Source organism: Haplochromis burtoni, unplaced genomic scaffold, assembly GCF_018398535.1.
Source record: "Haplochromis burtoni strain Fernald_Lab_line unplaced genomic scaffold, NCSU_Asbu1 Contig_453, whole genome shotgun sequence".
In the NCBI taxonomy this organism is placed as follows: Eukaryota; Metazoa; Chordata; class Actinopteri; order Cichliformes; family Cichlidae; genus Haplochromis; species Haplochromis burtoni.
The window spans coordinates 293,000-305,315 of NW_024582814.1; the positions used below are offsets into that span (position 1 = coordinate 293,000).

The 12,316-nt window shown below is 43.1% G+C and overlaps 1 protein-coding gene across 3 annotated transcripts in view; it reads right to left on the reverse strand.

The window, feature by feature from the left end:
* hdac5 (histone deacetylase 5) overlaps positions 1–12,316 on the reverse strand; it is a 62,075-nt gene that overhangs the window by 20,664 nt on the left and 29,095 nt on the right. For 2 of the 3 annotated variants that reach the window (XM_005945970.3, XM_005945969.2), the window contains 5 exons: positions 7,260–7,355; positions 5,376–5,626; positions 5,151–5,295; positions 4,945–5,050; positions 1,316–1,449 (listed from right to left, as the gene is read on the reverse strand). In XM_005945970.3, coding sequence (XP_005946032.1) covers positions 1,316–1,449; positions 4,945–5,050; positions 5,151–5,295; positions 5,376–5,626; positions 7,260–7,355 — 732 coding nt within the window. The remainder of the gene's footprint in view (positions 1–1,315; positions 1,450–4,944; positions 5,051–5,150; positions 5,296–5,375; positions 5,627–7,259; positions 7,356–12,316) is intronic. The other variant, XM_005945971.3, reaches the window with a different exon arrangement.

Consider the following 12,316-nt stretch of genomic DNA (forward strand, 5'->3'; position numbering starts at 1 on the left):
ATATAAAGATCCATCACAGCGGCCTCCTACTATATAAAGTAAAGCTAAAATACCTCAGACCTATGTGCTGTGCACGAGTGACAACTACAGTCTTTGCAGTCGGGTGGTGCAGATGCAGCATGGAGGTCCTGCCACACATCCATGTGAGCTTCACGTAGCCCAGCTGCTGCGCTCTTGTCTGTCTTGGAGTGTTGTGGGCGACCTTTGTACGCTGAGCATTTAAACAATTTAACTACAGAGGCAAACATGTTATCCGGTAACTGCTACTTCAGCTGAGACCACAACAGTCAAAAGAAAATGACGTTTCCATCTGCAGCCATTTATATTTGGCGGCATCTATTTGAGAACCTCCACTTTCCATGTGCACACATGAAAAGCCTTAGGCGGGGAGAGCAACAACAAGATCCCACCACAGGACAGATGACGACAGATAGGACAATTCAGAAATAGCATGAAAGAAAGAGCTGGGGTGGAGGTGGGCTGCAAACTCCCTTCCAGATGTCCAGCATCTGTGTGCAGGCTCAAGCAGCTTAAACACAGCTCCCTGTGTAAGAGTTAGCAACTGTAAATCGTCAGCTGACGTGGGGACCAGCTGATGTGCTCTGACTGTGACCGAGCTTCAGTTTGTGGGCTTGTCGCTCATCGCTTTACGGCGGACGGCCGATCCCTGTTAGACACAGACTCGGACTGTGCAGATGACTGTGTCATTGTTTGACGCCCCTTCATAAGTAAAATGAGGTTTTCTTCACCTCCATGGATGCTGCTGAGTAAAATGAACCTGAGACGTGCCCACAGTTGCTTTGCATGTAGCATATCACAGCTACATTGTTACGTGTGTTTTAAACTTTCTCCATCAGCGAGTCCACTAGGGTCCATTTGGGTCGAACAGTGAGCGAAATTTACTTTACTCACTCCGTCTTTCACAGAGACTTTGATTACACCGACTACTCATGCACCCAGGCTGCAGACTGCAAAGTATAACAGGAACAACTGCTCGGCCATCGGGACTCCACCTGTTGTCATGTGTGGATCCACCTAAACACCTTTAATATATATGAGATGTGTCTGGTAGGTTGGAATTGTCCGTTGCATTGGGGAGTATCTACACACTTTTGTTCCAGGTCCAGGTAAGGCAATTAGTCTGCAACACTTATTTCACAAGTAAATAATTATATGACAATACTGCACCACCTTTGCATACCTTATGAATTGTGTACGTGCACACACACACACACACGCACACACACACACACACACACACACACACACACACACACACACACACACACACACACACACACACACACACTCGTACCCGTCTTGCGGAGTGGGAAGTCGTCTTTGCCCTCATAGTTCCCCAGGAGAGGGGGCAGTTTATAGGAAGGAGGAGTCCCCGGTGTGTTGCTCTGCGGAGGCGAGCTCTGCTCCAGGGAGGTGTGCTGGGCTCCCCTGCAGACACAAACACCCAAACAGACGGCAGATTAGCTGCCTGGGAAAACCCTTTTATCGTACCATGAGACCGAGCGCTGAATGTCATTTTCTGCCCAGGTTCTCGAGGGACTTGTACGTCATTTAGTCATTTCCTACACTTCCTAGAATGCTGCGTTATTTCCTTTGATTGTCAGTGTGGAAACATTCTCTCTGTGCTTCTTCCTTTAATTTCCTCCTGTGTTATAGCTGCTGCAGAACGGGTCTGAGTAAAAGCTTATGACACTCAAACCTGACCTTTTCTGTTGTTGTTGTAGATCAGTGAACATTGCCGGTTGCTTCTGGCCCTGCTGATTCTAACAGGACGTGGCATCGTGTTGTCTGCGGCCCTTTTCAGACTGGGAACTCATTACGTTCATGGGAAGTGACAGCTTTTTGTCATTCAGGCGTAGGTGTCTGGTATGTTAGCGTGTGTTATGGAGATGTGTCTGAGGTGTTGGAGCAATATTTTTTTAACATGATTCAGGTGATTATCCACACATCAGACTGAAAAAAAAATACATCACAGAACGATGGGTTTGTGGCTGTTATTAATAGTAGAAAACGAAAAAGAGCTCAGCTCACTGAAAACACAACGCGAGCAGCTTTGGGACTGACGTTTTCTATAGGAGGATCAAAACTGGACAATCTTTGGTCCGTTCTGCTGTAGGAAAACTGAACATGTGATGCTTCTGTTAGCACAGGCCATAATGAAACTTTAATACAGGGGTCCCCAATCCCAGTCCACGAGGGCTGGTGTCCCTGCAGGTTTTAGATCTCACCCTGGGTCAACACACCTGAATCACATGATTAGTTCATTACCAGGCCTCTGGAGAACCTCAAGACATGCTGAGAAGGTAATTTATCCATTTAAATCAGCTGTGATGGATCAAAGACACACCTAAAACCTACAGGGACACCGGCCCTCGTGGACTGGGATTGGGCCCACGCTTTAATAGCTGTCATAGACAGCGCCTCATTAAGATAACACAACCAAACTTTATTTTGAAGCACTCGAAACTGCTGGAGTTTTAATACAGGCGGGAACTTTTATTTAGATAAACAGCACTAAAACACTCGAGAGGCCAGTTCAACAAAGTGGGAAACATTTACTAAAATAAAAAGGGGGAAAGTACATGACTCACTTCCCACCCAAATTCAAAAATGCTCCTGCTAGACTACATAAGAGTCCCGTCAACTAGGGCTGGGTTTAAAAATTGATTTTCCAGATTCAAATCGACTTTAGCTTCAATAAAATAAAGTAAATCCTGAAATATTTTTAAATAAAAATGCATTTTGCCAGAAATGCCAGAATCTCATGTTGAAGCTCACAAAACTACTTCAACAACCGCTAAACAGCTACAACAACAAATGAGAGCAGGTACACGGATTCCACACAAAGATGTAAACACAAAGCGCGGATCGTTCACCCGACGGCACGGACACGGACACGCCGCCGGGCCTGAGAGCCGACAGCTCACACATTCTGATGCTGCAGGTTTTGTCGCTCTCCAACCAAAATTCACTGAACCAGCAGCAAAAGATCCAAACTTTGCTTCACGTTTGATAAACATCGTCATGGATTCCCTCTTACTTTTGCTGTTTTGCTTCCACCACGATAAAAATCACACTTCCTCTCTCTCTCAGTGTACTTCAAGAACGGTTTCCCATCTCAAATCTCTGTTTTCTGCATTATTAGCTTGCTTATTACCGTTTTGTACAGCGCTGTACACAAATGACCTCCGATAAGAAAGCCTGATTTCTGCTGTTCAACACCGAAGAAATGTCAATGTTTTAAAATGATGCCAAATTCCAAATTGCTTTGCTGTGTCTCTAATGAAACCTCTAACTTTGCTCCGCTTCACGTCAGCAGCATCAGATAATGCTCATATGTCGATTTATGGTTTTCTTCAGTTTTCGATCTAATGCAGAATATTTTTAAGGTCATCTGCTATAAAAAGCCAGGCCAGGAAAATCTGCTTCATGTTTTTTCTGTTTTATCCTCAGTTACTTTGACACAAAGGCATCTGCTGTGATGTTTACACCTCTGATGAAATCTCACAAGTGTCAGTACTGATAAATGATCAGAAATATAATACAGTGGAACCCCGACTTACGAATACTCCCTTTAACAAAAAATTCAAGTTACGGAGGGACTTAACGGCAATATTTCTGCCCGTGTTACGGCAAAATGCCCATGTAACGAAATCCGCTGGCTCTGATTGGCTGAGCCCAGAATGCCCACAATGCCTTCTGAATCATGTGCCAACCCCCTTGGCTTTGGTACTTGCACTTCGCTGTTCCACTTGAACAACGTATTGTTGTTGCAGTTAGCAATTAGCCTGTAGCCTATCGTTCACTCAAAAGGCGCGATGGGTGCTTCGACTTACAAAGACCCCCGGGAACGAATTCGTTTCGTCAGTCGGGGTTCCCCTGTATTTCTGACTGTCAGTCAAAATTGATTCAAATCAAATCGATTAGAAATGGAAATCGATGCCCAGCATGACCCTCAACGTCTCTCTGTTGCATTCAGCATCCAGTCTGAATGTTTCCTCCTCCAGAGCATCACACGCTCCCTTGCATGGTGTCCTAAATGCGTCATCTTCACCCTTGAGCTTGCTCACTCAGCTCTAACAGTGTTACATTATTGTTGGAACCATGAGTCCGGCCTGTGGACTGCTGCACCTGCACCGGTGAGCTCTGCTGTTAAAGTCAGCTGAAGACAGAGCAGTGTCCTCGGATGTTCGAGTAACGTGTTTCGTCTTTGCTGTGTACGTTGTTGTCTTTGTAACTTCTCTTTAACTAATGTCCGCGTTCTTTAATTATCCGAGCAGTATTTTTGCATTCTCAAGTTTTTCCTCAGGTTTCTTTCTCACTGTTTGCATTATTCACAGCGTTTTCCATAAAACACTTGGTGACTCGTGTCTGGAAAAGTGCCACATAGATAAACATTGCTTACTATTGTTATTGCTGAGCCATAGCACAGAGGATTTGCATGTGCATCACTGCACCATGCACATGCCGCGGTGTCACAGTGATTATGTTACTATCCAGTGACCTAAGACATGACTCTAGTACATTAACTGCATACTGTCAATTTAATGAGATAGAGCTGCTCACCAAATTGCATCATTTTCCCTCAAATACTACATATAACCATGGTAACGAGGTATAACTGTGTAAAACCAAAGCCATGTGTGTTTTAATGCTTATTTCTCTACATAAAGACAAACTAAACACAACTTCATGATATCGCGGGTAAAACAGCACCCTCACACTCTCCTCAGCTTGGAAAGTGAAGAGTGCTTCCTCGATATCTCTCAGGTCCGGCTTTGTTTTATTTCTGTTTTGTTTTCATAGCGAAGTGTGTTAAGTGCATGTTATATTAGTTCTGGTGCAGAAGATCAAACCATCAGTGGGAAACACTTTCCCATTTCTACACACACACACACACTCTGAAACAGTTTTGGTCCTCACCAGCACTTTGGGGAGAAGGAATGGTTTAGTCCGCCAGAACCAGGCTCCTTCTTACTGAGAAGGAACTCCTGCAGCTTCAGCTTCACCTCTGTGCTGGCAATGGCACCTTCCAAAACACACACACACAAACACACAAAGCAATCAGGCCACTTCCCTGTCTGTATGCAAACAGCCTGTGGTCTGCGAGTAGCATCAGGATGACCTACTCTCTTTGCCTTTCTCCTTGTTCCTCAGCAGCAGCAGTTGCTGCTCCAGCCGTTGTTTCTCCTGCTCTTCGTGTCTTTGCTGCTCCAGCTTCCTCTTCTGCTCCAGCTCCTGCTGTCGTTTGGCTGCCAGCAGCTCCTGTTGTTGCTACACACAAATACACACACAGGTTATTGAATGGTTCCTGGAATAAGGCAGCGGGAAAGAGAGCTGGTGCTTCAGCTCACCTTTAAGTGTTCCTGCAGCTGGACTTCGTGTTGTCTTGTTAGCACTTCGTGTTTTTTCTGAAATTCTGCAAACAGCAGCTGTTTCTGCAGCTCCTGCTGCTGCTTGAGGAGAATGAGTTCCTGCTGGAGCTGCTGCTCTCTCATGGCTGTGTCCACCACTGCCCCCCCGGACACAGACCCTACCCTGGGCTCAGTTCGCAGGTCCACCGGGCCTCCTCCTCCTCCTCCCGGGCTTTCTCCTGGACTCCCACCTGGAAATGTCAAAAACAACATGGCATCAACTTTAGCCAAGTGCACAGCTGAGCTTCTGATTCTGTATATCTGCAGTCTGATTTGAATTACTGCATTTTTTCCATTTCCTAATTATTAATTTTTTTATTTCCTTCCAGCAAAACTGTGTGAAGAACAGTACAGCAGCCATCACACTGGACACTATTTAAAAGCTAAAATCTAAACTGAGACCTTTTATTTATTTTATGAAAAATATTATATTGTGGCAGCAGCAACAAAAAAGAGAAACTAAAGGCTGCAAAGGTAAGTGTTAATAAAATGAGCTGGAACAACATTTTGCATCTAATATTGGTTTATTGGCAACACGTCAGTAACAGGATTGGGTCTTTGGAAAAATTCCTCAATGTATAATTGTGATGACTTTGAATATCTTATCATCTAAAGCAGTAATATCAAACGATTATGAAAATCTGAGAAATCTCTGTGCAAAGAGGATAAGGCCAAAAACCAGTCTTGGACGACCCTGATCTTCAGGTTCTCAGCACACAGTGCACCGTCCCATCCACAAACTTAGGTTAAAGCTCTTATGTGCAAAGAAGAAGAAGAAGCACTATGTGAACATGATCGCTAAACACCACCGTCTTCTCATTTAAAATGGACTGAGGCAAACCTTTCTGTCTTCAGATGATTAGAAATTTGAAATTCTTTTTGGCAAAAACAGAAGCTCAGTCCTCCAAACTAAAGATCATCAGTATCAGTGCTCACTTGGTATGAAGGTATGAAGCTTGCACATCTGTAAATCATCAGTGCTGAAAACTATACACAGGTTCAAGAGAAATGTGTGCTCCCATCCAGTTGATGTTTTTTTAGGAAAAGCCTTACATATTTCAGCAAGGCAATGCTAAACTGTACCCTGCATCTATTACAGCAGCATGGGCGCATGGTGGAACAGTTGCTTCATTAAACTGAAAACTATAAGAAAGTAGAACCAGGACTCATGAGCTGCTCAAATCTATCAGGCAGGAATGGCACAACATTTCTCCCTCTGAAGTCCAGCAACTGGTCTCACAGATGCTTACAACCTGCTAAAATAAGAAGGGATGCTTTGGAGAAGGTTTTATCCAATCAGGCCTGTGCTTGAAATGTAAAGGCTAAGCACAGTCCTGATTGGCTGCCTCATTCCTGCACACTTTTTGTGGTCCGTGTGAAAATGACCTCTGTAAACACTTTGAATATGAGTCTATGTTAAGCCCAGTTTTGGTTATTCTGATATTACTAAAGAAGGGTTTTACACTTTACACTGGCTCATGAATGGCACGTTGTAGTCAGACCCCTCGCTCATCACAGGGGTTTGTAAAAACCCACAAACACCAGCTCTGATTTGAAAGTTTCGTACCAGGAAACAAACCGGTGGGTGACATCACGATAACTACATCATTCTTGCACACTGTCCATGATACATATGACATACATAGCCATAGGTATGTATATCATTCGCTGGGGTGAGGACCGTTAGGCACACTGTGAGCGTCAAATTTGAAGCATCAGACACTTCACTTCCCACATTCTGGTTATTTTTTAAAATTTGTACCACCACACACACACAGACACACACCTCCCACTTCAAGGACTCTTAGAGGACTCCCTACTCACCACCTTCTCCACCACTTCCTCCTCCTCCTCTCTGCTCGCTTGCTGTTCCTACTGGGCTCTGCATGCCTGATGGGAGGCTGCTCTTCACCTCCACTACTGCAGGAAAGAGAGCGAGAGCGAGAATAGAGAAACGAGTGATTGATTAGTGTGGAAAATGTCAGGGACAGCAGATTATTGCATCACTCATCGCATACACACCCACATAGAGACAGCTTCCATGTCATTCAGATGGGCTGTGATAGTGTTGTAAGAAAAGTGAGGGGGACAGTCCTGCTGCCTAAAAATATTCACAAGCAGCAGTGGGTAGCACTGAGTTCCAGCGCTGAAGTCAGCCTTTATTCAGCATGGCTACACTAAAGGACACTGCAGTAACATGCTAACATGTGCTTTACATACTAATAGTGACAGATTATTACAGTAGTACGAGTAGCAAGCAAAGAAAGAGGAACAAAGAAAAAGTGTCTTGTAACACTTGTTTCTGTAACACTTGTTCTTAATTGAAATGCCAGATTCATATTGATTTCCTGCTTCAGACAAAGCCTAGCTAAGCCCAGCAGCTGACATTTTTTAAGTGTGTCAACAGGCTATGACCTCTGATTAATAATTACGAGCTGTGATACTGATTAATTGGTGAGCTTTCTTAATATAACCTACAAACAAAACCTGCTTTTGGACACTGGCTACTCTCTTAAAGGCTTTTTCACAATAACTTATAAGATCGGCTTCATTTTAACAGAAATGAAGCATCATTTGTGTACGTACAGAAATGCACTCAGTTTAAGCTGACTGTCGTCACTCGCTCGCTGCATTTGTTGCAATGTACTCTTCTTCTTTTTTTTCACAAGTACATTTAAGCTACAAGCCTCAGCAGCGCTTAGATCGGAAGGTTCCAATCAGCTTAGCAGCTCCAATCAGCTTATACTGATCACTTGTGTGTATAAGTGAATGTTAGTGAGAGAGAAAGAGGAAGAGGGGGGGAGAGTTTGTATGATCTCATTTGGACTGATTCTTTAGTTTTGGCCCTTGGAAGCGCAAAGAAGCAACAGGTTAACACTAGGGATGAGTATCGCAAAGGTCCTGCGTAGCTGTCCGGGACTTTGGGAGATCAGATGACGTTTTAACCATGTTGGACTCGATGCACGCACCCACAACAGTCTGTCTGCTAATATTTACTTAGATCATTAGCCCATGTTTATATTTTAGATAAGATAACCTGTAATTTAGATAATGATGTGCTCTCCAGGCTGCTGCTATAAGATACCTGGAGCAATGCTAGATGAACTATGAGCCAGGCAGTGGAAAACTCTCCTTTTCTCACTTTGAATGTTTAAACGTTCCCTAAATGTTTTCATAGACTGTTTGTGTTTTTCCCTTACAAGACAAAGAAGTGTTACATTTGCTCCAACAAGCACTGTCAGCATCAACACACAGTCTGTACGCTGGGACGGAGAAGCTGCAGATCCCGCACCTCAGAGGGTCTGAGCAAGACACAGAAAACCTTCTTCTTCTGTCTACGTTCTGTCTATATCAGTGAAGGGCGTGTCAGATAAAATGTGAAAGGTAACTTTAATAAACCAACATAAATCTGTTTTCTTACTTTCTTCACTCCCAAAGGCTGCGATATAACGGAGACTCTGGTCATTTGTAATTTAGGGCTGGGAGTAAAAGATGAGAGCAATGAGAGAGAGGGGCAGAGAGGTCCTCGTATTCCTGCTCCATCAGCAGCCATCACAGTGTCCGGGAGAAGGGCTGTAACCGTGACCTGCCTTTGCTCTCCTGGTGACCCCTATGAGAGGATCAGGCTATTTCTTTGGAAACGCCACACACGGCAGCACGCTGTGACGTCAGGACATTTCCTGTCTGCAGACCAGGGAGGAAATTTAATTAGGTTTTACCTACTGTGAAGTCTGACCTTTGACCTTTCTGAGTTGGACCGATTGGTCTCTGATGTCTGACGCTTCCCATGTGGCTACTAAGCTAATCAAACAGGAACATCGACAGTAGGGCCAAGCCTGTTAGATTGTGACGACTTTGGCTTCAGATCATAGCAGAGCTGAAGAGAAACATGAGGTGGATCTACGAGTGAACAAGTGCTTCATGACACAGGTATATGAAATCAGCAGAAGCTTTTCAGGCTGCTGGTTTGTGACCAAAAATGCCCAAAAAGTGGGAGCTCTGGATAAACAAGTGTGTCTGTGCATATGTGTGCAGCCGTTCACAAATTACCTAAACAAATATTCTGGAGTTTCACTGTGACGCACGTGTCTCCCCTTCCACTACAACACACACTCTGTCTGTATATGTGTGTGTACGTGAGAGACCGGTCTGTGAGTGTGGGTACAACAGTCCGTTTGGCAACAGAGCAGCATTCCACAGCAGCCAGCGTCTGACGTCAAACTGAAGACATTTATAGTCTGGTAAACACACACACTAACGTACAGTCTGACACAGAGGCAGGGCTCAGGCAACATTTTAGTCAATCATCCAGTATCGGCTTCTAACTGACTACTGCTCACTGCAGCACCACGCAGTCATTCATGCACCACGGCAGATGCAGTAAAAAAGAATGAAAGACAGACTGTGGGTCCACTTCGTCCAGTCAATGAATCTGGATGGAAACAAGACGGACTGGTCATTATACCCTGGCCCTAATAAGATACACAGGCACACTTTCTTCACAGTGACTAGGTCAAGAAAATTAATGAACCTCGTAAAACCAGAGAGTTTATTATAAAGCAAGCTAAAAATGAAGGCGTGAAGAACTCCAATTACATAAATGTGTATCAGTGGCATTCAATCAGGGCAAGCAAAGCCACCACTGCATGTTACTGGACAAACATGTTACTGCTTATCCAGTAACATGTAAAAAATCAACATCAATATTTCTCCTTGCATCTCAAAGAGTGTTCTGTCCCATGAGCTTCTCTCATTGCATGTGTGCACCATCCTTTAAATTACTGTCATCATGCAGCCACAGTTAGCTGTTAACTCTGTAAGCAGGCTTAAGTATGCTTGCCTCCCTAGAATACATAGCACCGGTCGATTTGATGAGCATGTGCATGTGCCATTAACACTGGCTTGAGCTGGGCAAGCTAGGAGGACTGTTAATTTGTGCATGTACATTGTGAACAAACTTCTGGTCTTTGAGGGTAGATTAATAGTGGATAGACAAACTAGATAACCCGCTGCTGACTCTGATTTACCTGATCTGAGATCAGGTACTATCTGTGGGTTGATGGAAACAGAGCTAGCATTAGTAATTTAGCAAGCATTTTGTGATCTTCTATTACTAGCCATGTCCTCTTTATTCAAACAGCAAGTTGAAGTGGCTAATCAATGGACCACAAATTGCAGTTTAATTAATGGATAAGGACCAAGCAAACAAATGCAATGACTGTTAGCTTCCATCGCCCAACGCTACGTCCATAAAAGCAAGTCTGTACACTGTGTGCATCCATCCATCACACAAGGAAGCACTGAAATCACCAGCACATTTGGCCAAAGGTACTTCAGGAAAATTGTCAAACTACTGGATAAAAAGATTAATTAACAGAAAAGTAGAACAGTGTAAATGTGAGAGCAGTAACTATTGACTTCATTTTGTATTAAATATTGTTACTTTAAAAAAAAAATTGAATTTTACATTTTTCCATTTTCTTCTAAGAATTGGCATAATGAAACTAAGATTCTTCAGTATTTACTATTGTTTGTCAAATGGCTCATTTTAGATGTTGCAAAACCATATAAACATTCTCCATAATAATGAGCATGAAGGAAATAAAAATGATCTACAGCCGCTCAACTATAAATTCAGGATAAAAATCCCCAAGTACTTAATTTTGTTGTTGTTGTTGCTTGGACCGGTGAAATGAACCATTTCTGTCTTATTCAATTCAATTTTATTAATAAGGCGCCAAATCACAAAAACAGCTGCTTTATAATAGAACCTACAATAATACAGAGAAAAGTCAACAATCAAATGACCCCCTATTTGCAAGCACCTGGCAACAGTGGGAAGGAAAAACTCTCTTTTAACAGAAAGAAACCTCCAATAGAATGAGGCTCAGGGAGGGGCGGGGCCATCTGCAGTGACTGGTTAGGGGTGAGCGGAGGAAACGGGATAAAAGACACACTGTGGAAGAGAGCCAGAGATTAATAATAACTAGTTATTAAATGTAGAGGTGTAAAAAAACATGATGAGTGAAAAGAGGTGGCAAACGCTCAGTGCATTGGTGAAGCCAACTGCACCATAACTAAGGACAGACTCAGGGTCACTTGATCTACCCCTAACTATAAGTTTTATGAAAAAGGATTTTATTCTTAGAAGTAGCAATCAAATCTGGGATCTGGAAGCTGAAGGCTCTGTTTCCCATTATACTTTTGAATATTGTAGGAACCACATATTACCAAATCGCCCCTGATATGAGGTCTTTAAGATAAGGTGGGGCCTGATTATTCAAGACCTTGTTCATCAGGAGAAAAAACTTAAATGTGATTCTGGATTTAACAGAGCCAATAAAGAGAGGCCAGTATTCGATAAATCTGCTCTCTCTTTCTAGTCCCTATCAGTACTCTCACTTCAGCATTTTGGACCAACTGAAGGCATTTCACAGAGTTTTTAAGACATTCTAATAATAATGAGTTACACTCGTCCAGCCTAGAAGTAATAAATGCATGAACTAATTTTCCAGCGTCACTCTGAGACAGCATGGTTCTAATTTTAGAGATATTGTGCAAATGGAAGAAAGCGGTCCTACATATTTGTCTAATATGCGCATGTGCTGGTCAACAATGACTCTGACTGTTATTGGAGGACAAGGTAGTGCAGTCCAGAGTATCTGGTTAAACACCATGTTTCTAAGGTTTTTAGAGCCAAGTACAATATCCTGAGTTTAGAAGAAGAAAATTAGAGGTCACTCAGGTTTTCATGTCTTTAAGGTATTCTTACAGTTTAACTAATTGGTGTGGTCATCTGGCTTAGTAGACAGATAAAGCTGGGTATCATCTATATAGCAATGAAAATGTATGTAAGAATGTATAATGTAAGCAGAGTCCTG